Genomic DNA, 25,602 nt, shown 5'->3' with positions numbered 1-25,602 from the left:
CCAAGCTGAGCTTCTTACAGTCGCCTTGTATCTGTACAAGCGTAGTCTCTATGCGCTGAAACCGCTCCTGGTCCTGCTCCAGGAAAGGAAAAATGTAGCTCTGAGCACAAGGGGGTCTGGCTGCTCCACGGGGCACACGTGCATTGCTCAGCCAGTGGCCACCAGCTCTCAGTGACTACAGGACGTTTGCATCAAGGCTTTATTTGGGGCAGTTTGGGTCTCCCCCACACTCCAGCACATCCAGCTGGGCAATGTCCTCCATCCCCCATGCTGCCAGCTGCCTACCTGGCCCCAATTCCTTATTATCCTCTTGAGCTTGACCATGGCTATGTGCCGTGATTCCAGGCAGTCCACCTGCTCCTGGACTTTCTCGTAGCTCTTGAGAAGGCTCATCAAACACGCTCTGACATTGAACTTGCAACCAGTGCATCCTCCACTCTCTTCCTCCTCCTCCTCCTCCTGGCTCTCAGATGTCTCTGGTGCATCGCCAAGCTGCAGGAAGGGCAGAGGGAATTGGCTCAAGAGATGGGATGAAGGGAATCAGTAGTGATGGATGGCCCCAGTCAGTCAGAGAATGTGGCTGGGAACCCCACCAGGACACCTGCACCGAGCCAGTGGGTGGTGGGAGTGCTTCCCCAGGGCTTCACCTGCTCATTCAGCTTTTTGGCTGTCTCAGTCACCATCTGCTCCAGCATGGCATTCTTCATCTCCTGCTGCTCTTCCATCCTCTGCAGATCATTCTTTGTCTCCTGCAGCACAGCCCTGGCCAGCGAGATGGGGGCAAGGGCGGGGTTATCCCTGCAGGGCTGCTCGGGCACTGTCCCGTGCCTGCAAACCAGGATGCTCCCAGACCCCCAGGTGCCCTTGCAGCCCCCCAGGGTATGAAACCCACTTCTGTCCTCTTACTCAATTTGCTGAGAGATCTCCTTGCTGATCTCTTCTTTCCAATTGGTTGTATCCTCCCTCAGCTTTTTAAGGTCCTCTCCCATCTTCTTCATCTGGGAAGGCCAGTGACAGTAGAGTCAGGGCATGGGGACATCATGTTGTCCCAGCATGGAGATCCTTCAGCTGCAGATCCAGGGCCCCCCACCCATTCTGGACACCCTGACCCCAAACCAGTGGTCTTGGAGTCAAACTGAAGTTCCCTGTGAGAGCCCAAAGATGACACCACCCAACAGCTCACTAAGGGAAGGGCCTCCATTGTCTTCTTTATGTCTGCTTCCATGTAGATCTGTGCTGTCTGCATTCTGTCAATCTCCTCACGGAGATCCTGGATGAGATTTTTTTCCTAAGGAGAGAGGAGTGGTGGCAGTGAGACCCTGGGGAGGGTCAATGGGGACCTGCAAGGCCTTGAGCCCTGCTGTGGTGTGCAGAGCAGTGGGGGAAGCTGAGGGCCGGGCTCAGGCAGGCTGGCAGGGCCCTGCAGGCAGTGCTGCCCGTGCATCCAGCAGGGATGAGGGTGCTGAGCCTGCAGCCAGCAGAGCCGGGGGTGCTGGCTGCTGTCAGACCCACGGCCTGCTCCCAGCAGCAGCTCACCTCATCCTGCACCGCCTCGAGCTTCTTTATGTTCTCTGCCATGTGGGACTGTAGGAGAAAGTGGTATCAGAGATGAGGAGTGTGGCAAAAGGACATTCCCCACCGCAGTGGTCTGCACAAACCTGTTCCTTCTGGATGTTACTAATATCCTCTGAGAAGCTGGAAAGTTCTGCCTTTATCCGACCTATCTCCTCATTAAACATCTGTGAAACAGTCCGAGAAACAGGGATACAAGAGGTGATGGCCAGGGCAGCAACACCCCAAAGAGCCCCACCCTGGCACGGGCAGCCCATGGCACAGCCGGGTCACTGCAGTGAGGGCAGTGCCAGGCCCTGCTGTGTGAGGAAGCAGGGAGGGGCTGTCTGGTGGGGGAGCACCCAGAGGGCTGGGAAGAGCCTTTACCTCTATGATTTGTTTGTTGTTTATTTCAATCTCCTTCTTCATTTCTTTCACTTCAGCAGCCAGGTCAGCGAGTGAGGGGCCGCTGAGGTGTCCCGGCCACGGCTCCTCGGTGGTCAGGTACTGCACGTCCAGGTGCTCCAGCACGGCCTGCAGCAGCTTCCGCAGGGCTGCAAAATGGACAGTCCCCATCTGGGGCATCCCAATGGAGACATCCAGGAGCTGGGAGAGGCTGAGTGTGTCCAGGGACACTGCCATGTCTGCACACACTCCGTCCCTGCTTGGTCACAAGCCTTCTTGCCCAGTTGGGTCTGTCAGGGATGAGCAAAAGGGGTGATAAAAGGGATGAACAAAAGCAATGGTAGAAGCGATGGGCAAAAGCAATGATAAAAAGGATGAGTAGCCAGCAGGCTCCTTCCTCCTTCCTCATCCCTTGCAGGACTGGAGCCTGTGCTGCTCATGCCCCTCATCATCAACTCCCGTTGCCAGGCAACGCCCCCCACTCCATTCCTGGGAGCCATGGGGTGCCAGGCCCATAAAGTGATGGGTGAATGGAGTCATGAACAGGCTTAGGCTGGAAGGGACCTAAAAGATCATCTCATTTCACCACCTGTCAGGGACAGGTAAAGGAACATTTTCTGCTGGAGCAGGTTGCTCCAAGGCCCATCTTTCCTGGTCTTGGACGCTTCCAGCAATGGGGCAGACACAGCTTCTCTGGGCACCCTGTGCCAGGGCATCAGCATGCTCACAGGGAAGAATTTCTTCCCAATATCCCACCTATCTCTCCCCCCTCTCAGTGTGAAGCCATTCCCATGCCAGACCCTTGTTCAAAGTCCATTTCCAGGCCATTTGGTAGTCCTTTAATTTGCTGAAAAGTGCTCTAAGGCCTAGCAGGAGAGAGAACCCTCACAGGTTTTCTTTTAATGAGTTTAATGTGCATTACATCTAAGCCAGCTCCTCTGCTGCTGCAAACCCAAGTCTGGTTTGGAGCATCCATTGCTCCAACAAAGGGATCAGCCTTTGCCAGGGAGGCAGTGGGGTGCTGTTCCTCATGCTGGAGGTGCAGGAGGGCCCCTGTGAGCTCCTCACTGAGCTGCAGTGTTGTTGAGGCATGGTCTCCTTGCTCCTCTGGAGTGCAGGGCAAAGAGTCTCTGTGGGTGAAGCCTTTGCACAATTTCCTCCAAGCTGGGTTTTATGTCAGCTTGAGAGTCCATGAAGAGGACAATTGAATGATTTCTCCTGTCAATGTTCCCAAGACTATGGAGGAAGACAAACCAAGTTCTTCCCTTCAACACCCACCATCCACCCCCCCCTGCCCCTTTCCAGAACACGCTCTGTTCACCCCGAGTCCTTCCTGCTTCAAAGCTCTAGGGCAGCAATGTTTGGGTGAGGGCATACAGAGCTGATTCATGAACCATCAAAGGAAATAAACCCCAGAGGACTCTCAAATCTGCTTTTGAGTGTTGGGAAACCTGACAACATGGAAAGGGAATGTATTTCCTGCATCCTGACCTTGTCAGCCACCTTCTGCTGTTTCTTTGCCAGAAGTGTGAATATGGGAGACTCCTGCAACTCCTCTGGGGCACATCTTCTTAGCTTTAGTGTCTTTAATCACTATTGCCTCTCTTTGGTTTTTTCTCCTTTCAAGACTTTTTCTTATCCCTAATTTCCTGAGATTTTTGTTGCATACAGCGTGAGAAGGAAAACCAGTGCCAAAGTCAGCTGTCTGCAGTGGTGACCAATCAAGTTAATTTCCAGTGACATGACAAGGCTTGTAATATGCAGCACACGTAGGGAAAAGTAAAGCAAAATAAGCTCCTTTAAATGCTGTATTGTTTATTGTCCAAATATCTATTGTCTTGCAAGAGATTGTAGAAGATGAGATAAGAAGAATGAAGAAGAACTAAAACAATGAGTGAACAATTAATTACGAACATGAAATAAGAAGAATGAATAAAGAACAATGAGATAAGAATAGGAAGGTAGAACAAGAAAGAAGAACAGATAATTAGGAACATTAATAAAGAACATGAATGAAGAATGAAGAACGTGAATTAAACTGGCTTCTCTGCTTTCTTCACTTTTTTCATTGGAGGCTCCATTCCAGCTGGAGACCTTGGCTGTGCATGTTGTCTTCTGTATGGGGTGAAAGAAGGACATGATGAAGTTAATTCAAAACAGTTCCTCTCCCCACTTATTTTCCTCCAAAATTTGGTTTGGGTGTTTTCTTTCTTCTCCATCTGCTCATGCCAAAGCCTCTCTCAGCTGCTGCTGTAACGCTGCTGCCCCGGAAGAACTGGGTACCCTGGAAAAGTTCCTGCTGCCAAGACAGAAGAGCAGCTACAGTGTGAGTGCAAAAGCATCCAGGAGGGTCCATCTGTCTCCACTCTCCTGTGCCCAGTGGACTTCCAGAGCTATGGATGGATTTTGGAGTGCCTGCATTGCTGCCTCAGGACAATGGAATGTCCTTTCTTGTCCTGCATTTGTTATTTCCTTGCTGGAATTTTTAGATGACCTCTGGGATGGATCAGCTAGAGTAGCAACACTCCCTGCCCCACAGGGACAGGTGGTGGCCAGTGTGGTGGCTTTGCCACTCAGGTGTTTTCTCATGGCTTTTCTTGGTCACTTTTGGTTAGTGCAATTAATTCCATACTTACAAATTAATAATTGGGATGGCATATTTCCCACTGGGTGTAAGCATTGCTCCCTTTGTGTTGGGGTCCTTCACCTCCACCATAAAACTCATGGGAATTCCTGAACTCCTTTTAAGCCTGGGAACAGGGCTGGTAGGTGATGATGGAACAGGAGCCAAGGGTGGCTTCAGGTCACTGCAAGTTTTGGGGGGTAAAAAAAGAGGAAAGTAGGAATTGTGTGTCCCTTGTTAAAACAAGGGATTAACATGTGATTTTCCATGTTCTTCCAAGACCAGATTTGACCTTTCCAACACTTACTTGAGGGGCTCATAGTAACAGCAGGACTGGATCATCATGGCTTTGATCTTGTCCTCTTCTGCAGCATTGGCCTCAGCCAGATTGGGGGTCTGTGTGACAGGGGAGGGTTGGACAGACACATGAGGAACACGTTTGAGCCTCCCCAGCAAAGACAAAGCTGGCCAAAGACAACAGCCCAGGAGGGGTCAACCTCTTGAGGTTTTGCTTTCACAGATATCCCTTCACAAAAGCAACCGATTTGGAGATTTAATAAATGGGTGTTTCATTGACAGAGTGTTTTTCTGTACAGGAACATGATCCAGATCCACCGCTCTGGAATCATTCCCATCAACATTTACAGAGAAATTTACAGACACTTGACCAATGTGTTTAAACCCAAATGGTTTACAAAACACAACCAAGCCCCAACAAAACATGTCTAGGAATAGACCCAAATTCAAATATGGCACTTTTTACAAGGTAGTAATAATAACAAAAACATTTACACTGTCTGCAGTCAAACAAAGGAGATTGTGTTGTCCACTGTCCCTGGACCCCAATTTGTGAACAAGTGCAGCAACCAAGGAATGGATGTATAGTTGTCATGGCCAGAAATTCAAACTTTGAGCCTCCTAAGTGTTGTTGCAGAAATGTTTGTTTTGGCTGCTGCAAACCTCCCTGAAATGTCCAAAACTTACAGCCAGTTCAGTTCTTCTGTACACATTTGAACAACACAAACTGTTAGTTTCCAGTGCAAAACTGGTGATACAAAATAGGAAACAGGTACTGAAGTGATGCTGCTTGGGGTCTTGAAGAGGAGTAGTGCAGACACATTACCTTGGGGCTGATGAGGTGCTCCCCTTCCCTCTTCCCAACCTGGGAACTTCTCTTTCCGGGATGGCATCACAACTTACACACAGTTTAAACTTACAATAAACACCTTAAATTACTAAAAATACACTTTAGATCACATTACCACAACTACCCAGCTGTAGATCACAGTATAAGTTTTAAATAGACTAAGCAAAGGATTTTTTTAAAAGTATTTGATAAAGAACATCTCTATACCTTAATGAGCTGGGCCAGAGAAAGAGGGGCAGAGGAGTCAGCAATCTGTTCACAAAAGAAATAAACCATATTCAAGTTCAATGTCCAAAAAATTAATACAAGGCTGCACTGTACAGAATGAAGTGCAATGTGTAGAAAGAAGTGTGAGGCTGGGGTTTTACGTACTGCCTTGGGTGTTCCCCTCACTGGCTCATTTTGGTTCCTGGCAGAAGAAATAGAGGCTTATAGAGCTAATTCTCTAATTCTCTAACCTCTAACAGAAATTTTAAATTGAACTTAAAATGAAGCATCGAGCTATGAAAACTGACAGGAACACCTGAGCATCAAACCATTATGTTCTGATAGTTGAGTGAATGTGGAAATTTGTCTTCATAAACTCTTCTCTCTTGGTACCTTCAATGCAACTAAAACAAGGCCCCAGAATCTCATTTCTACTGTGTCACCAGTTACACAGGGGTGTAGATTCTTAGCCAGAACAGTGGCAGTGTCGACGCTCAGAAGTGCAGGTTTCTTTCAGTGAAAAATAATCCCTCCTCTGCCGAAGCAGTACCAGAAGTGTCAGCAGCTCCATCTCCACAATGGTGTTTCTCTGTGGTAGGGCCAAAGTGCCCAGTGTGCTACAGATGCTAGAGTGACTACAAATAGTGGTAGTAAGGTCACCTGCAAGCCTTTCCTAGGGGCTGGTGGAACTTAGGAACTCTGTGGGGAAGAAAAAAAGAGTCTTAATTGGCAGAATTTCTTTTTAGGTGATCTTGAGAATGCAACAACATTTTGGGAGCTATTTATTACATTTGCAAACTTGCTGAGATTCCCCATACTCAGTGATCTGTGTCTGATTCAGGTCCTCAAGAATCAGACACACAACGCCCATGACAGCAGATCCTCATCCCTCCCACACATCAGCCACTCTGCCAGGCATTTCTGTGTTTCCAGCTGGAGGGACAGAAAGCTGCAGCTGCAGAGCCATTGTCTCGTGATCCTCACTCACAGGAACTGATGGGATCTGGGACCTGCCATTGCAGGGCAGCACCACAACACCAGGTGAGGTATATCCAGCCCAAAAGGGAGGAATGCTGTGACAGGACAGCGTGAAGCACCCATATTTCCATTAACCCCAAACCAAAGCCATGTTTAGAAGCACAGCACTGAGGCATCCAGAATTCTTGGTCTCTCTTCTACAGACAGTGTGTCAAAGCCTCAAATTTGGGGTGCAAGATATCTGCCAGATACCCCACAGTCCCCAAACCCACCTTCCCCAGTACAAGAACTAGTCCAATACTGACAGCCAGACCCTTTTCAGATGGGAACACATTAAAAGTTTATTTCTAATAATATGCAATTGTTACAGTATGTACATGTCATTACTATAAAGCAAATAAAAGCAAACACATGTGATCTGGAATCTCCTCATGTGGAGGAAACAGGATCTGTGACTTGGCTCTCAGCCCAATCATCCCAAGAACAAAACCAAGAGAATCACCTTAGGATTTACAGTGTTGGAGTTTGTGTCCCCACAAACCTAACAACGTGAGTCTGCTTTGGAGCAGCTACATTAAAATCTACCCCATGAAAAAAGAAATTAACAGCACCTTTGACCAGATACAAGTCCAATTGCCTCTGTAAACCCATATCCATAAAAGAAGTTCACACCCTGACATCCCTCACAAGGAGTCCAAGTGCCCCATGGATACTCACGTCACTCGAGCTGGGACTCTCTTCACGATCACTGAGACATTCTTTGGGATCTGTGCATCATCGGGGTATTCTGAAAGCAACACAAAAGCAAAAAAACACCAGACAGTTGGGAAGAACGGACATTGACATGGAATTATGTGGCACATCATGTAAAAGCCAGTTTTAGATGCACCACTGTGATTTCTTGCCCCGGCTTTTGTCCCCAGGGCAGAGCATGGCTCCCACAGCTCGTGGCACTGCACGGCTGCCCCTGGGTGGCCCCGGGGCCGGGCCTGAACCCCGCTCACCTTCACTGGTCTCAGCTTTGAGGATCTGCAGGTCGCAGTTGGCCACCTTCAGCCTCTCGCGGGCCATGATCTTGCGCTTGAGCTCACGCAGGGAGATGTTGTGGCCGTGAAATGTGATCACATCGTAGCTCAGCCTGGAGGAGAACTTGTAGTGGACACTCGACATGGCCCCACAGTCACAGCTCAGCCTCTGCTCCCTGGGCACACGCTGGCTCCCAGGCCTGACTGGCTGGGGGGACTCTGGCAGCTCTGCCTCGGTGTGCTGTCCAGGGGGACAAGGACAAACCCGCCCCAGCCACCGCGAGGGCTGACAGAGCGCTGGGCACACACCCACTGCACTGTGACCTCATGCCGTGATGCCATGGAGCCACGGAACTCCTGGAGCTCCTCTCAAAAGCACCATCTGAAAACTCCACACCCACCTGGCAAGAGAGGCTGCACGGGGACTATGTGATGGAGAAGGAGCTCGAACAGTGCTCCAGGCAAACACCTGGGGGATAGAGCCAACCACAGCTCTGGAAGTCCAAAGCAGCTGTTTCTACCCACTCTGTGAATAGGAAGCATGGTACAGAGCATTCTTTCTGCTCCAGATGACAAATAACTGGATTAAGACCAGTTCAGAGACCCATTTGGGGGAGTTTGGTGTTTTCCTTTGAGTTTTTGTTGGTTTGGTTGGGTTTTTCCCCTGCTAAACAGACTAGCTCATTGTCCAAGAGTCAGAGTGTTACAGGGAAATAAACACTCAAGAAAGTGAGTTCTTCCACAATGTTGTGAGAACATCTGTTATAAAAGTTAGGTCAAGAAATTAATATCAAATAAAAGCATGCAAGTTTCAATTCTGAATTACTGGATTTTTGAAGAGAATTCTTCCTGTGCAGAAGGTGCCTCTCTAGTAAGTACAGAAGAGGACACACTTTTCCCCTTTCTAGAATAGGTCCCAACCATCCAGTTTGCCTTCCCAGCATCATTAAAAAATACCATGACATCATTTTCTTTCTCTGATAGTTCAAATCAGAGCCTGGAGTGCTGTGGGGCAGTGCAGCCCGTGCTGCCTGCTCTGCCTCAGCACTCAGGGCTCTGTTTCTGCCTGCAGCTCAACAGCCTCACTCCTCCTTTGGACTCTGGTGCCCCTCGCTCAGGGCCATCGAGCAGGGCTGGTTTTCCACCTGCTGGTTTGCTCAGCAGTGCTGCACTGCTGCCTGCTGGGGCAGCTGGGAAGGGCAGAGGCTTTAGGAAATCCCTTCCCAAGCGCAGCTGAAGCTCGTGAAGTTCTCTGCTAGTGGAGGTGTTGTGGCATCTACAGCACCTGGCAAGGTCTCCAACATTTCCTGCTTAGTTTCTGCTGTGCAGGAGGGAGTTGGCAAGCGTTGGGTTTGAACAGCCTGGGCTGTTGGGCCATCTTGTCATTTTTGTCACCGTGTGCTTTGTCAGACACCTGCACAGTGACCGTGGCTGGTGGTGGTGTCACTATCTCAGCGCTCATTAAAAGGAGAGGGATGAGGGTGAACATTTGCAAGCTGGATGGAAATAGCAACTAGCATTTATTAAATGTTTTGGCATGTGCAGCTCTTACAGCATCTTCAGTCTTCAGTGAAACTGGGGTTTTGCATGAATCTTCAGTCTCATGCTTGTTTTTCACCTGCAAACACTTTCACCTGTTGCTTCCTGCATCAGGAGCTGTTGCCCCTGTAAATCCAGCAGCTGCTTTCTGAGTCTTTTGCTTTGTAGCTAATGATAACATTTTGTAGTTTCTTTCTCTCCCTCTCTGGTTTGGAGAGCTGAATGATCTAATACCTGTGCATTGCTCTCCTCAAGAATACAATAATGCCAAAAGAGAGGCAGAGGGATCTCCTCAGGACACACATACAAACACCGTGTCCCACACAGTCCGAGCCACGTTTGGCAGCCGTGCTGCTGGAGCCTTGGGCTGGCTCACTCTTCCTGCTCAAACACGAGCCTTACACATTCCCTGCTGGGCTCTGCCCTCACCTTTGGCTGGTGTGAGGTTGGTGTGGCTGGCTAGAGTGTGGCCTCCCACCTTGTCTGGTTCCCTGGCAACCCAGGTGCCCAGGTTCTGCCTCAGAACCCTGCCTTTGTCTGGGGAGCTCAGGCACTTGGGTGCTAGGTTTGGGGTCATGGGGTGGTGGTTTGTGGCCCTGTTGTTGGTGTTAGTCCCCTGGCACCCTAGGAGCCCTGGCTTGTGGCTGTGGGTGCTGATGTCCTGCCTCCCTGAGGTGCACCCCTGCCTGCTCTGCTTTGGGCCCCCCCTTCAGCGGGCACGGCTTTGCCGTGACATTACTGGGGTCTCTGTCAATCACCCCAGTCATAGACAATGCCATGAGGCCCTTGTTGGGGCTGCTAAACAACTTGCCTCTGTCACTGTAGGTACGTCCTGAGTCCCTAGGGACACCAAACCCAACAGGGATCCTGCCCGAGGAGCTCTGTCCTGACTGGTCCCTCCTTTCTACCAGGGACATCCATCCCAAAGGGGATCCCCACCCTGAACAGCATCCCAGAGCCTCTGGGGTTTCCCATTTCAACCAAGGCCCTCCCACTGACACTGAGCAGGATCCCAGGAAGTTGGGGACCCTAGGGACCCACCCCACACAAGCATCCTTGGGACTCACAACAATGCCAAGGTCTTCTCAGTCCTGATTTGGCCCCCAGGGACCTTTGGGAATCCCAAACCTGCCTGGAACCCTAAGAATCACCCAACTGTGACCAAGGACACACTGGGGACCCCTTGGCCCTACCTAGGACCTTAAGAATCTACAGGGACACCTGACCTTTCCCAGTATCCCTTAAATCTCGCTCAGGACTCCAGGAAACCCCAGAAAGCCCCAGACATTATTGGACCTTCCCATTCCTGAAACTCCAACCCTAGCCCTGTACTGATTCCTGTGTCCCTGTGCTGGTTCCAGGGCCAGGACAGGTTGAGGAGCTTCGGGAAATCGTCATGGATGCCATGGATTATATAGAGGACCACAAGAGAATGAGTGAGCAGAAGGAGGGATGTGAGACACAGGACATGGGACATGAGACATGGGCCAGGGGGGTGGGATGTGGAAGCCTTGAAAGGGGATGGGGGGGAGGTGAAATATTTGGTATATGAAGGTCTGGGAGCTGTAAAGGGATATTTGGGGAATCCCGAGGGTATGTGGGTTTCAAGGTATACAGCTGCTTGGGGAGTTTGAAGGGGATATTTGGGAATATATCTGACTCCAGGAGGGATTTATGGAGTCAAAGTGAGTTGTGTAAAGGATCTGTGGAGTCTGGGAAAGGTTTATGGGGACCAGGGGGAGGGACACATTGTCTTACCTGTGCATTTGGGACATGCCAGAGCCCCTGAACGAGTCTCTGCGAAAAGCTGTCAACACAATCTGGGCAAAGCTGAACCAGCTGGAGAAAGGTATGGGGTCACTCTGGGAACCCCTATCCTAGAGAAACTCCCAGGGACCCCATCCGGGCTGGACAAGGCCGAGTCCTGACAGCTCATTACAAGGATGTGGGTCCCCAGTGATGCCCAGGCTAACACTGCTTCCTCCCCACCAGCTCCAGCCTGCATCCCCCCGTGTGGTGAGTGCCTGTCCCTCTGTCTTGCCCTCCCCTGACTCCTAGTACATCTCCCACTTCCCTGGGACCACCAAGCCTCTCTTTCCCAGGGTTCCAGCCAGCTGCCCGCGTTTTCCGCTGTGCTAGCTGCAGCCTCGGGGACTGCCAGTTCAGCCTGGACTGCCCAGGTAGGGGGCCATGGAGACTGTTGTGTTAAGGGTAAGGAAATCTTCCTCCACTTCTCCCCATCCTTAGGCTGTTTTTTTGCTATTTTTTTATGTTTGGTGGCACTTGAGTGACTCCAGTCACGCTTCTGGTGCTGATTGAGGTCAAATGGTCTAACTTTGCTTTTAAAGGTCTAGGCTAGAAAAATGCAGAATGTGTGCTCAGCAAGGGTGCTCGTACATTGGGGGCAGGTAGCTTTGGGGATGGAGGTGTGTTCAGTATTATAATGAGATTACAGTGAGCAAGGTTGATCCAAAAGACAGGATGCCACCACAAAAACCTCTGGGGACTCCCCACATTTCTCACCCATGGTCTCACGCTGAGCACTCCTGCCCAAGTGCAGCTCTGCCCACCCCTGCAGCCAGCACGGGAGCACCGTCCCCTGTGCCAGTGCAGGTGTGAGCTCCTGAGCCTGCCAATGCTCCAGTGCAGGACCTGTGGACCTACACAGACGAGACCATCGTGCTGCGCTGCAGTGTGCCCTTCCCCATCCCCGCCGGCCTGCCCGTCACCTGGATGTTTGTCCCAAATGTGAGTTGCACCAGGGTGTGGGAGGATTCTGAGGGGACTGCTGCAGGTTTGGTGAGTGCTGCCACAGCAGCTTCCTGTGCTAGAAGCAGCAGCTGTACAAGCACGCACAGGGCGCTTGCTCATGGGAAGGGTGCAGTGGCAGGCAGATGCGTGCTCGCAGATCCGTGTGTGCACAGCAGAATCATAAAATCATGGGGTGGTTTGGGTTGAAAAGGACCTTAAAGCTCATCTCATTCCAATCCCCTGAAGGTGTGCAGGGACACCTTCCACTAAACCAGGCTGCTCCAAGCCCCAACCAACCTGGCTTGGACACTTCCAGGGATGGGGCAGCCACATCTTACCTGTGCAGCCTGTGCCAGGGTGCTGTGGGGAGAGTGAAGTTTCAGACAAATTTTATTAAAGAAGCCCTGCTGCTGATTCAGAGGGTCAGAAAGGAGTCCTTTGTGTATTTGAACTCTTTCAGAGAGATGGCTTCAGATGAAGGTAAATCCTTCCTTAGCCTCAGAATTTGGCAGCAGCTTAAATCTTAGGAATTATTTTGGCCAACAAGTCCTAATGATGGCAAATCAGATATATTTATAAAGATGAGTTATTTAGTAAAGAATTGAACAGGAAAAACAGATTAAAGATCTTAATCAGAATTACTTACTACATAGTATAAAATTAAAAGAACTACTAGCAGATTACGGCATAACATAGAACAGTGCACTATATCAAGGTATCTATATTAAAGCTAGCAAAAGAAATATTATTGAATAGGAGCCAAATGTAACTTACCATCAAAATGACAATAATGTACACAGATTGCTTCACTCAACCCCTGGGGGATTAACTGGGGAAATAGGTGTCCCTATTCATGGGAGATACTCCACACATTTCCAGGAAAATATATGGAGGCTTTCTGCTTTGCAGAAGTTTGCTGTGGCTTTCCCAGTTGCTGTCAGTCAGAAATCGAGCTGTCTTCCAGGTCTCACTTTGACAGTGAGAGGTTTATTGACACCTGGGAGATGCCAGACTGGTGCTGCACCCAGTGGTGCAAAAATAACTCATTCCAAGACAGATTGTCCTGTTTGAGTTCTCTGACTGCCTAACAAACAACAGATGAGCTCCTGTGGGGGATGAGATGCTCTGACCACAGGCCCTCACCACGCTCACAGGGCAAACACTGCATGTGCAGCAAGTGACTTTTGGGTGCACTCTGGTCGTGCATCCCTGGGTAGGTGCCTGTGGGATGGGAGGGGTGTACAGGAAGCACCAAGGGGACATGTCCAGCGTGTGCAGGACAGTGCAAGGTGCTCTGGGCGGTGCTGATGCGTCCCCCCGTGCCCCAGCTGCGCACACAGGACATGACACTGTTCAAGAAGCTCAAGGGGGATCCAGAGAAGCCCTTCAGTCTGACCATTGAGGAACCCGCTCCTGGAACCGTTGCCTGTCGCCTGGGGGAACCTTCCAAGCCCATCATCCGCAAGTTCTTCTACCTCAACGGTGAGCCCAGCCCCCTGAGTGCCCTGGGGGCAGGGAGCAGCCTGGAGCAGAGCCGGTCTTTCCTTCACTTCCCCCCATTCTTAGGCTATTTTTGTGCTATTTTTTATGTTTGGTGGCACTTGAGTGACTACAGCCACACTTCTGGTGCTGATTGAGGTCAAATGGTCTAACTTTGCTTTTAAAGGTCTAGGCCAGAAAAATGCAGAATGTGTGCTCAGCAAGGGTGCTCATACATTGGGAGCAGGTAGCTTTGGGGATGGAGGTGTGTTCAGTATTATAATGAGATTACAGTGAGCAAGGTTGATCCAAAAGACAGGATTCCACCACAAAAACCTCTGGGGACTCCCCACATTTCTCACCCATGGTCCCACGCTGAGCACTCCTGTCCAAGTGCACCCCAGAGCAGGACCTGGCACTCCTGGGTCCATGGGAAGGGGGTGAGCAGGGTGCCTGGCTCCATGGTGGACAGGTGGGTTAGAGCACGTGTTCCTGGTGCCTGACTGCTCTGGGAGCACGTGGGGTGGAGCAGAGACCCCCAGAGGGTCACTGGGGACAGCGAGGGCTGTGGCTGGGGAAATGCAGGGACAGCTGGTCCCTGGGTGCAGGGCCCCATGTCCTGAGGGGCCTGGGTCCCCACAGTGTCAGAGGGAAGCGTGGAGGAAGAGAAAGGACTCCAGGCTATGTTCAGCACTGTGCTGCACTGGGTCGATGACAAGACCGCCCTGCCCCACGTGCCCACCATGGGGCTGGCTCTGGGTGTGGGCTCCATGACATTCATTCTGCTGCTGGTGTGAGTACTCCTGACCTGTGAGCTGCACTCTGAAACCCCCCATGGTTCTGGAGCGCTTCACAGACCAGCATGGGGCTCCTTATCCCCTCTGGATTCTCAGTCCCTTGAGATTCCCTGCAAGTACAAGGGGATGCAGGTATCCAAGGGTGGGCCAAAGACTGCCAGGACTCCTAATTTCACAGGACCCTCCATGTCTCCTGGGACTCCCTTTTCCCCCTGGCCCATTCCAGGATCTCCCCCTTGCACCCAGTAGCACTCCAGCCTGCCTTTACTTCCCCCAGATTCCCTAATTGCCCCTGAAACCCTGCAACTTTTCCCTGTTTTCCCAGAACCCTCACTGTCCCTTTGGGGGCACAGTTACAGTCAGTGACCCCAGCTGCCCCCAGGATACCATAGCTTCACCCTTAGGCCCAGCAGTTGCTGCAAGGACCCCCCAGCTGCCCCTTGAGCCCCCCAAATGCCCCATGTGTCCCTGTCCTCCCCACCCTAATGGGAACAGGGTGTCCTCCCAGCTCCCCATTCCTCCTTCTGTCTCCCAGGGCCATCTGGCAATGCCTCTGTGTCCGTCAGACACGCCACAGAGATGGACAGCAGGATCCTCAAGAGGCTTCCACATCCCTGGATTCACTTTAGCACATGGATCCACCACAGAGGACCAAAATTTCTGCAACTGCATTTCTTGTGCTGGGTGTTTGAATGGGAACAGCCTTAAAACAGAAATACAGAGTTCTGAAAACCTGGATTATGCTTGTGACAGAGATATTGGGTTCTTGGGCTTGCAGACATTAAAACCAGGTGCTGGGCAGCCTTTCCTTTCCCTGGGTGGACATTCCAGCTGCAGCTGGAGCTGCAGAGCTGCCAGTGATGGTGGTGGTACAGGGTGGGGGAGAAGGGGAGGAACCTGTCAGACTTGCTTTAGAGCTGCCTTAAGTTGGTCAAGAATCAACGGGACTGGCTGGGAAATACAAGGGATGGGCCCCTCAGCTGCCCCTGACACCAGCAAGGGCCAACAATGGAACAATGTCCGGAGCAAAGCTCGCCAAAATCATGGTATCAAAGTGGGAACTCAAGGTAAAAAGAGGAGGGTAAAGCACTTCTGCTTGCTTGAGATCAGCAGATGGACAGTGGCTCTCCTTCTCCCCTGAAGGGATGCCTCTGGTTGAGCCTCACACCTCCAACTGCACTGTAGCAGATCTGGGAATAGTTATGTATATATAAGTGGGTCAATATATACTTCTAGCTAATAGGTCCCTGTTACTGTCCCTTCTGTCATAACACATATTAACACTCCATAGTTAGTGCATTTATCACCAACAGTCCTGAATCTGCTTGCCTGTTCCTTCCCTAAACCACTCTGTTTGTGAACCTGGACTGTGTAAGTTCTTGTTCAGCTGGGCCAGACCATGGTGGTAAATTGCACTACAGGGAATCTGTGATCTCACAGCCAGATTTATTGTGGCCAGGGATTGTATCAGATTGACTTCTGTGCACTGCCTGTCTTTCTGAGTGCCTTACATCCAAACTATTCTACCTTTGCATGTTTCCAGATTCCCTCTGTTCCCTCTGAGTGCATCTCTGGATCCCCTCTGATTCATTCTCTTCACTTCCAACCACTCTCCATTCCTATCCAGCTGATTTGATATCCTCTTCATTCCCCTTGTTGTGCACTCTTAGAACCCCTCTGTTCTCCTTGCACACACAGATCATCACAATCCCCTTGTACACTCTTGTGCCCTCCATTTCCCTCTGATGGTCCTTTGCTGAAAGAACCAAAGGACCATCTCCTTTGGTCCTTTCAGCATCTCTTTAGTGCTGACTTTTCTCCCCTGGGCAAGCCCACATCCCTCTGTTTCACAGCAGTGCCCTCAGATTCCCTCTGCTGACCTACATCGATGCTCAGACCCCACTGTCCCTTCTGTGGGTGCTCAGTTCCTGTGGGTTCCACTATGATATCTTTCACTGCTCCTCTGCAGGCTCAGTCCCCTCTGTTTTTCCTCCATGCATGCTTAGATCCCCTCTCTACATGCTCAGATCCCCGTTGCTGCCCTCCATCCACTGTTTTCACCCCACTCCTGGGCAGACACGTGCTTTCCTCTCATCCTGCATGGCCACTCTCCCAAACCCAGTGCCCAGAGGCCACAGCTGTCTCACCTGCCTTGCACAAACCTTTCATCAGGCCCTTCAGCTGCTTTCTTTCAGGTTAGAACTGTGTCCCACTGGGGAGTCAAGACCTCTCCTGCTCCCCCAGGTGCAGACCCCTCCAGCACGACCCTCTGCATGTGTCACATACCCCAGAACACAGCAGCTGCTTCTAACACTGCCCCACAGCAGCTGCTTCAAACACTGCCCCACGGCAGCTGCTTCAAACACTGCCCCACAGCAGCTGCTTCGAACACTGCCCCACAGCAGCTCACCTCCCTGGGGATCCTGGGGCTGCTCTGCTGCCCCATCCAACGCCAGGCTGGGCTGGAGCAGATTAAACAAGAGCCCCTTGACCTGGCAGCACCAGCTGCAGCAGTGGGAGGCAGGGACAGACCTGTGTTTGCTCTCCACCTGGCCATGGCATTCAAGAGTTTACTGAGCAGCACTCTTCAGAGCTCTCAGATGTGCTGTTCCCAGGGGAAATTCCATCCAAGTCACCAAGCACTCGCAGAAGAGACCATTCCAAGGATTCCTGCTGGCAGGGGAATTATTTTCCTTGCAATCCACAACCACAGGCACCTCCACCTCTGCTGGTGTTTTCTGCAGGCACAAAGGAAACCAACCTGATCACTTCCAGCAGCCAAGGGGGTAGGACCCACCCAGCCCGCCCAGTGCAGAGGGCACTACAAATCTAGTGTGCCACTGCAGAGCTCTGCGCTCCAGAGGGCATCTCCACAGCAGCAATGGGTGAGTACAGGGCTGGGCAGGGGGCACCCCTTGCCAGCAGTGGGGAGGGCAGAGGTAGGGCAGCTCAGCAAGAGGGAGAGGCTTTGGTTCTTGCACACTGATGGGGAGCAGTGGCACCGATGCTCTTTAGGGGCACTTGCCACCTCTCTGAGCACCAGCTGCTCATGCCCTGTCTTCTGGCTCACCCCAGCCAGGCCCCTGCTCCAGGGACCAGGGGTGAAAGCGTTGGGTACTTTGCTCTGCCCAAAACTACCCCATGTTTGATCTGTCCACAGCAGATCAAGGAAAGAGCAGGTTGTCTGCCCTTTTGGCAAGCTTTGCAGCTTGCAGGGAGCCTGATGCTGCCCTACATGCTCAGTGCCCTCCTGCACCTCACAGGCTTCTGTTAACTGCAGTGCTGGTGCTGTGGGAGAGACAGTCACATTTCTTCTTTTCTTCTTGTCCCTTTCCACCAGCTCAGTGTCTTCTGCTTCTTGCTTCCCTGCTCATCTTGGCTGTGCCAGGCCATTCTGTGCAAACCCTCAACACCTTCAAGAAATCTCCCTCCAACACATCATCGAGTGTTCTGAAGAGAACCAGTAGGTAGCATCCTGTGGGTATCTGGTGTTGTGTGCACATATTCTGCCAGCTCTGGGTAGGGCAGGACCGTGCACTGCCCCAGCCCTGCTCTGCTCCAGGATGGGGGATGTTGGAGGTGTGCCCAGCAGTGCTCTGTGTGTGTGTGTGTGTGTGTGTGCACTGTGCAGGCTGGGAAGGGTGGCTCTGTGCTTGAAGGGATCATTCTCCCCCATTCCCGTAGTCACAGGCAGGGGCTAGGTCCTCTTCACCTTCCTCCCAGCAGTACTCTGCTGTAGGGGCACAACCCCTTTTTCAGGAGACCCAAAGGAGCCCACTGGTGTGCCCATATTCAGTCTCTTGGACTGGTATCAGCACACCTCAGCCAGTCTGGGGCCTTTCAATGGGGCTGATTCCTTTTGGTCCTCCACACAGAAAAGGAACAGAGGGTTGAGGCCAACCCCCTCTCACCTCCAGACCTCTGTGGGCTGGGTGAGCTGGTGATCCCCCTGTGCTCTGGCCAGATGAATCTCCCTCCTGCCCAAGGTCCTGTCCTGATGCCCAGGCTTTTCTTCTGTCCCCCTCTGCCCTGGCACAGCTTGGCCCAGGGACTGTAGCGAGGTTCCAGCTGGCAGCCCCAGTGGTGTGTACATCATCCAGCCCGTGGGGCTGCACCCCATCACGGTGCCCTGCGAGATGAGCGGGGCGGGCGGGGGCTGGACCGTCCTCCAGAGGAACCGGCACGACACTGACATCTCCTGGGCCGAGTCCTGGAGCACCTACAAGCACGGCTTTGGCAACGTGCACACCGAGTTCTGGCTGGGCACCGAGTACATCCACCAGATCGCCAGGCAGAAGCTCTACCAGGTCAGGTTTGTCATCTGGGACGCTGCAAACAACATGAGGTTCGCAGACTACAACCTGTTCAGCCTGGACGACGAGTCCCAGGGCTACCGGCTGCGGCTGGGGGCACACTCGGGGACAGCAGAGGATGCCATGGATTCAGACAACCCCAGGAAAGTGCACAACAACATGAAGTTCTCCACGAAGGATCGGGATCAGGACACCTACAGAGGGAACTGTGCCTCGCGCTCGGGGGGCGGGTGGTGGTACTCGGCGTGTTACTCCGTGCAGCTCAACGTCAGGGGGGCCCTGACGTGGGGCAGCCTGTGCAAGGGGAACTGCAGAGCCTCGGCCATCCTCATCAAACCAGCTCCACATCACTAGAGCTCCTTCCCCCTGCTGTCCACACGTGGCATATGGCCAGGCCAGTGCCCCGCTGGGCTCTGTTTGATGATGAGGCCTTGGGGGTGAATAGGCTTGTTCCTCTGTATCAAGAACTGCTTTGTTTTCCTCCTGTCCTGAAAAGTAGCAAAGCTCCTGGCTCTGTCTCTGGTCATTCACCTGTGGTAGGTTTGGGAGGGGAATATTATTAGAATGCATCTTTATAAATGCTGCAGTATCCAAGCATGTTCCTTCTGGAGAGAACTCTGTGCTCAGAAACCTAAACCCCTCCTGATCAGCATGGTCTTATGTTCTTTTTGCTTTGTGGGTACAGATGCTTCCAGCAGAAAAATATCCATCATCACCAGCTAACCTAACCTAAGCTATACTGAGCCCAGGGCATGTCCACAACACATCCCTGCTGCAGCCTGTGTTCATCCTGCAGAATAAAATCACTTTCAGACCTGCACAGTGTCCTTCATTTATTTGGGAACTCCTTGCAACTGCTGCCCGCTTCCTGCCAGAAACACACCTGAGGCTTCTGGTGCAGGAAGAAAAAGGTTTCAAAGGAAAATTTTTCATAGAACTTAAGTGAGGAATTAGAGACAAAACTTCCACTTAAAGAAGAGGGCTGCATTCCAAGGTGGGGACCTTCCAAAAAGGGAATGTAGCATCACACAGCCAACAGCAAGCAGAGGATTAGAGGGAAGCATCAGGTCAGTCCAACCCTGCCAGCCATGACCTGGAAAGCCAGGCCAGTGTCATCCTGCCTCATTAACCTCGTGGATGCTGGGAGGGAACTGGGAGAGTGGAAAGGAACAGCAGTGCAAAAGTACAACAGTACTGCAGGGCCACACAGCATCATGTGCTTGGTCTGTCTGGGCTGGTGTGAGAGCTGAGAGAGCCTGACATGGCAGCAATCCCAGAATTGTAAGGTTCTGGATCAACTTGGGTCCATATGGAAGTGCTCCAGGGTGGTGATAACTCTGTGTGAGTATTCACACAGTATTCTGAGTTGGAAGGGGCCCACAAGGACCATCGAGTGCAACAATTCTCTTTCCAACAGAGGCCCAGGAATGCAGCTCAGCATCACTCAAGGCTGAGTGCTGGGTGGAATGCAGTTTACCAGGAGCTCCAAGCCTTTGTCCAGCCTCTCCCCTTCTGCCAGGTTGTGCATCCAGGCTGGTGCACCAATGCCTTTGTAAACCAGCAGACATATCTCTTAGTCCAGAAGTGCTACTCTCAAGTCAGCTCCAGCTGGGAAGCCTTTCTCAGCCAGCAGCACCCTCATATCTCCATTTTCCCATGAAGCAGTCCTGCCCACCTGCAGGTGCCTCCAAGGCTCCAAAGAATGCTCCTTGAGAGCTCAGTAGCTGCTCAGGAACAATGCACTGCCACAGCTCTGCAGGGTGCCCTGGGACCTTGGTCACAGACCCTGGCTCCAGAGCCCCGGGTTGTTCAGCATTCCCAGCCACAAACCTTCCTTGAGCTCAGCTTTCCTTCCACAGAGTGAGGAGAGGAGCTGTGGGCTCCTTCAAGCCCCAAGTTCAAACTTCCCTGCATCTCAAGGGACTTCACAGGCACATTCACAGGCACATTCCCTGTCTGCAGCAGGGAGGGGTGGGACTGACCTACCCACATCACTCACACCCTCAGGGAGCCCACTGCCCTCTCCACACTCCAGGATGTTGTTTCTTCTCTTTCCCAGCACAGAGCAACCACCCAGCCATGAACAAGGGCAAACTGTGAGTGGGGGTTTTGCAGGATCAGGGCTTTGCTGGCTCTCTTGGCTCATTGCAGCCTTACAGCCACAGTGGAGTGGCTGGAACGAGCCATTGAAGGGAATATTGCCTAACACACTTTCCCCCAAGTCTGCCACCCTGAAGACTGGACAGAGTGATCCCCCCACACGTGTGTGCAGCTAGACATGAGGCAGCACAGTCTGGCTCCAGGGTTTATTGCAGCTGATTCCTCCCACCGTGGGTAGCAGAGCTGTGGGGTGTGCGGGGCCCAGGGAGGGAGCGGGGCCTGGGCAAAGCAGGGTTCACCAATGGCAGGGGAAGGGACCCGGCACCGTGTCCCCCTCCCCAGGACGGGAGCGGGTGCACCCACCCCAAACCAGTGCCCCAGTGCCAGCCAGCATCATGGCACTGGACAAAGCTGCCCGTGTGCCCAGCGCTCCGGGCCATGGCTCCTGAGCCCCAGAGCTGCTGTGTTTCGGCTGGTGAGGGAACAGGAGCAGTGGGCAGAGCAGGATGTGCACTGGGACCAGCATGGGAACGGGGCACTGAGCTGGGGACAGTGGCACCCTCCACTCCCGGGGGGCTGGGCACGGTCAACACACGTCTGTGGGCTTGACCAGGATGAGGGAGGATGCGCAGTCACCGCTATCACAGAATCCAGGCCAGACAATGTAGTTTTTGGCGTTGAGCAGGACGTTCTGGCACCTGTTGTACCACCACCCCCCGTAGCTCTTGGCGCAGTTCCCGCTGTACTGGTCCTGGTCCTTGTCCACCGTGCTGAACTTCATGTTGTCGTGAATGCCGCCCTTCTTGGGGTGGTAGAGGGTCAGGTAGTCATCCCCGTCGCCGGAGTGCCGGCCCAGGCGCAGCGGGTACCCGCTGGCCTCGTCCTCCACCCTGAAGATGTCGTACTCGGCGAAGTGGGTGACGTTGCCCTTGTCCCTCACCACGAAGCGCACCTTGTAGGTGCCCTGCTGCGTCAGCAGGTGCAGGTACTCGGTGCCCATCCAGTAATCGCTGTGCACGTTCCCAAAGCCGTACTTGTAGGTGGTCCAGGACTGCTTCCAGTTGAGCTCGGTGTCGTGGGAGTTCCTCTGCACCACGGTCCAGCCCTTGCCCTCGGTGTCCATGTCGCACCAGACCACGCGCGGCGGCGACCGCGCCGGCTGGATGACGTACACGCCGCTGGCGCTGCCCTTGCGGAGGCGGCTGCAGTCGGGGGGGAACCCCGAGGCTGCAGCAGCAAGCACGGGGTGTGGGGGGAGAGAGAAGGTCCGTGAGTCTATCAGGACTGCAAGGAACTTCTGAAGATTAGTGAGGGCTCAGGACAAAAAGCTCTGCCTGTGGGTTTTCCACTGGCTCATCCTCAGGGAACCTGAAGGTGTCTGAGCCAGTGGCCTCTCTAAGAGCTTTGGAACCTATTTCTCGTGATTTACTGTTTCATTTAAAGCCTTCTAATGCATCTTGCCAAGGAAAGAAGGGTGAAAAAATCTCCAGGATTGCCAGTGATGTCCTCAAAGTATGTCTGGCCCATGTACCTTTGATATATTGAGCTCCAGCTCTTACAGGGACCAGAAGTATCCAAAATGCTCCATTGGATGAGGATATATAACAAAAATGTATGTTTTTCCTGGCTTAGTTCTGCCTTGGTCTTTCAGGGGTTTCTTCTCCCAGCTTGTTATCATTTACCTGATCTCTCATGATCTTAGCCAAACTAATTTGCCATCTAATTTGTTTTTCTTGGTCTGTGTCTGATGGGAGACAATTTGCTGTGGGTTATTCCAATTCAACCCATGGAACTCTGGGGTCTTGCAGGTGCTGTAATCCTCCCTTAAAGGGAGGACGGGGATGTTCCTCATCCAACAAGAGCTAAACAAAAAGCCAGATAGCTGGGAGGGTCTCTCCTAGAACTGAGCCTCACGAACATGGCACAGCAATCCTTCCAAGCTGGGGTGTTTTGCCAAAAATCTGTCAGTTCCAGCATGGACCCCCCAAGGGGTTGAAGGTGACCTGGCCAGGGTCAGGCTGTAAAAGCCGTGTGCATGCTGTGCATGAAGATTTCCTGTGCTGTGCATCCCTTTGGGGGTTTGCTCTCCTTCCCTAGCCCAGAGCAGGCCTGAGATCCCTGCTCTGCCCAGCCTGTGCCCCCTCAACCCCTCCAGCACTCACCGCTCCTGGAGCTGGCGGTGGGCGCGGCCGGGCCCGCGCTGGCGCCGAGGAGGAGCATCACCACCACGGCGGGCACCAGGACCAGGGCCTGCTGCAGCCAGGGTGTCCCAGCCTGGAGCCCTGCGGAGGAAGGTGCCCATCACCACGGGTCCTGCTGCACTGCTGCCAAGCAGACAGGAGGAAATTTCCTGGCCCACACAGGGATACAAGCCCAAACCCTGTGTGCTGACCAACAGCACCTCCCTCCCCCCTGTGCTCACTCAGCTCCTGGGGGAGATGCCACCATGCCTGGGGCAGGATTCCTGAGCACCCACACATGCCACGTGCTTTGGTCAAGTAGGGAAAGGACCAGGGTGAAGCTTAGGTCTCCTCATTAACCTCCCTTGACAGGACTTTGGAAGTCCTTGTCTGGTCAAGTCTTGAGCACCTCTAAGGAAAGAAATCCCACAGCCTCTCTCTGGGCACCTGTCCCACGGTTTAAGCTCATGTTAAAGCAAAGCTTTATTTCTAAATTGAATTTCCATGTTCCACCTTAAATCCATTGCTTCTCATCTCACCATCAAGGACCTCCCTGAAAAATCCATGTTCTCTGTGTCCTGCCATAGGATGGCTGCTGTCAGCAATGGGACCCCTTCTGTGCCTGCCCTTCTCTAGGTGGAGCAAGCCCAGTTCTCTCCTGTGGGAAGTGGATTTGTAGAGAATCCCCAAAGCTGACAGAAGGCTCACATAGTCCTGTGCATCTGTATGCCAGCTCTGAGATAAAGCGTGGCACAGGCAGCCTGGGGCAGGCACAGGCTGGCACCGAGCACGTGTGTTTGGTGCCGGTGCTTTGCTCTGGCACCCCTCCTGCTCCCAGGGGAATTCACAGCTGCTGTCCTGCTCATCATCCTCGGTGCCTTTGCATACTCACCCCGTGAGGTCTGAGCCCAGCACCACCCCGGGGTGGGGTGCACTGAGCAGGAAACTCACCCATGCCGAGAGCAGAGCGCGGGATCCCAGCGGTGCACGCTCCACACCGCGCTGTCCCTCTGGCTTTATAGGCACTGCACACACCCACGTGTGGTCACACTCAGCATCTGTAGAGCCACGAGGAGGCACTTGCAGATCGTGACTCGAGCAGTTTCCACATCCCATGACAGCACAGCTGAGGGGAGGGACACATGTCCTTCCAGGCAGAGAGGTACAGAATAACGCCCTCCATCTGAGGAGTTTCAGTCACTGACCGCCCCTACATAAACACTACATGTGAATTGCACACTTGGAGCACAGGCTGGAGAGCTGGGATCAAAGCAAAGTGGAGAGACCCGGCTTTTTAAGGATACACAGAAACTGGCAGAGGAGGAGAGCTCTGTGTGACCAGTCCCAAGCACTACTGTGGGAAGCTGAGGACAGGCCCTCAAGAGAAGTGCTGCTCACTCACTCTCCACTGGCAGGTCTTGGGATCTCTCACTGGGCTGGAGCCAGTGTCCCACAGCCACAGTGTCCCCTGGCACCCCAGTCTGCATGCTCTGGGCAAGGGCTCCAGGTAACAAACAGGACTCTAGGGGTCCCTTTGCCACTCTCCTTCCTGATCCCTGTCATGGGCCTGGTGAGTCCCTGCAGATCCACCTTCAGTCCCAGAAATGTTGACCAGGAGTTTGTCTATCTTTTGAATCAAAACACTCTCCAGACAAATGCTTTGGGAGGGGTGTTTTCCTGCCAGGGGGTCTGGGAAGCTCCATAATATTTTCAAGTCAAATTTAAGGAGATAACTATGTGGCCCTTTTACCTTCTTCTTCTGTGTTGGTTTCTCATCAGACATTTTATTTGTGACACAGTTTCACACCTGTTGTTCACAGCAATCCAGGGTCAAGCTGAGCTTCCCACCAAGCTTTCCATCATTTGGAAATCAAGCAGTGCCACATGCAGGCCCTGAACAGTGGCACCCAGACCTCTCCAAGGTAATGGCTCCCTGGCAAGGGATTCCTGGATTGACAGGACGAGAGAAAATAGCCTCGAGTTGCACCAGGGAAGTTTTAGATTAGACGTTAAAAAAATTTCTTCGTGGAAGAGGTTGTCAAGCTCTGAACAGCCTGGCTAGGGCAGCAGTAGAGTCACCATCCCTGGAAACGTTCAAAAAACATGTGGGTGTGACACTTGAGGACATGGTTTGTTGGTGAACACAGCGATGCTGGGTTGACAGTTGGATTAAAAGATCATAGAGGTATTTTCCAACATTAATAATTCCATGATTCTATGATCAAGTTCCATCAGAACCCTTCAGTGTCACCTCTGATAGACTGGTGAGAGGTTGGGAGCCAAGGGGGAGCTGAGGAGGAGATGTCTGTCCTGCCAGGTGGAGAGATGTCTGTCCTGCCAGGTCCAAGCAGGGTGGAAAGGGCTGAGTGTGGGCTCTGTGTGAGGCAGTCAGCTGCATCCAGGATCCCTGATGAAGGGACACAGGGCAGAGGGCAGGGCTGGAAACATGCCAAGGCAGGGATGGGAGCAGTCCATCCAAGAAATAAACTATCCACAGAGTAAGTCTG

The 25,602-nt window shown here is 52.5% G+C and overlaps 4 protein-coding genes across 4 annotated transcripts; 2 read left to right on the top strand and 2 right to left on the bottom strand.

Annotated features, from left to right (window-relative positions):
• Positions 1-4,882: 4,882 nt before the first annotated feature.
• On the bottom strand, positions 4,883-8,081 carry LOC134554242 (E3 ubiquitin-protein ligase RBBP6-like). Its single transcript, XM_063404725.1, has 3 exons — positions 7,916-8,081; positions 7,634-7,698; positions 4,883-4,975 (listed from the first exon to the last, which is right to left on the bottom strand). Exons 1-3 carry the CDS (start codon positions 8,079-8,081, stop codon positions 4,883-4,885), a joined length of 324 nt encoding a protein of 107 aa, XP_063260795.1.
• A 2,050-nt stretch (positions 8,082-10,131) lies between these two features.
• SPACA6 (sperm acrosome associated 6) lies at positions 10,132-14,502 on the top strand. The gene is made up of 8 exons (XM_063404724.1): positions 10,132-10,300; positions 10,837-10,911; positions 11,256-11,324; positions 11,468-11,491; positions 11,578-11,655; positions 12,120-12,223; positions 13,555-13,708; positions 14,348-14,502. Exons 1-8 carry the CDS (start codon positions 10,132-10,134, stop codon positions 14,500-14,502), a joined length of 828 nt encoding a protein of 275 aa, XP_063260794.1.
• Positions 14,503-17,383: 2,881 nt separating this feature from the next.
• LOC134554240 (fibrinogen-like protein 1-like protein) lies at positions 17,384-19,622 on the top strand. Its single transcript, XM_063404723.1, has 3 exons — positions 17,384-17,387; positions 18,378-18,434; positions 18,541-19,622. Exons 1-3 carry the CDS (start codon positions 17,384-17,386, stop codon positions 19,167-19,169), a joined length of 690 nt encoding a protein of 229 aa, XP_063260793.1. The 3' UTR covers positions 19,170-19,622.
• Positions 19,623-21,390: 1,768 nt separating this feature from the next.
• LOC134554234 (fibrinogen-like protein 1-like protein) lies at positions 21,391-24,050 on the bottom strand. The gene is made up of 3 exons (XM_063404717.1): positions 24,047-24,050; positions 23,078-23,197; positions 21,391-22,142 (listed from the first exon to the last, which is right to left on the bottom strand). Exons 1-3 carry the CDS (start codon positions 24,048-24,050, stop codon positions 21,502-21,504), a joined length of 765 nt encoding a protein of 254 aa, XP_063260787.1. The 3' UTR covers positions 21,391-21,501.
• Positions 24,051-25,602: the final 1,552 nt, after the last annotated feature.

This window comes from Prinia subflava, chromosome 8 (genome assembly GCF_021018805.1).
Source record: "Prinia subflava isolate CZ2003 ecotype Zambia chromosome 8, Cam_Psub_1.2, whole genome shotgun sequence".
NCBI classification, from domain to species: domain Eukaryota; kingdom Metazoa; phylum Chordata; class Aves; order Passeriformes; family Cisticolidae; genus Prinia; species Prinia subflava.
The sequence above is the reverse complement of the archived record's forward strand: the minus strand, read 5'-3'. Positions and strand labels throughout refer to the sequence as shown.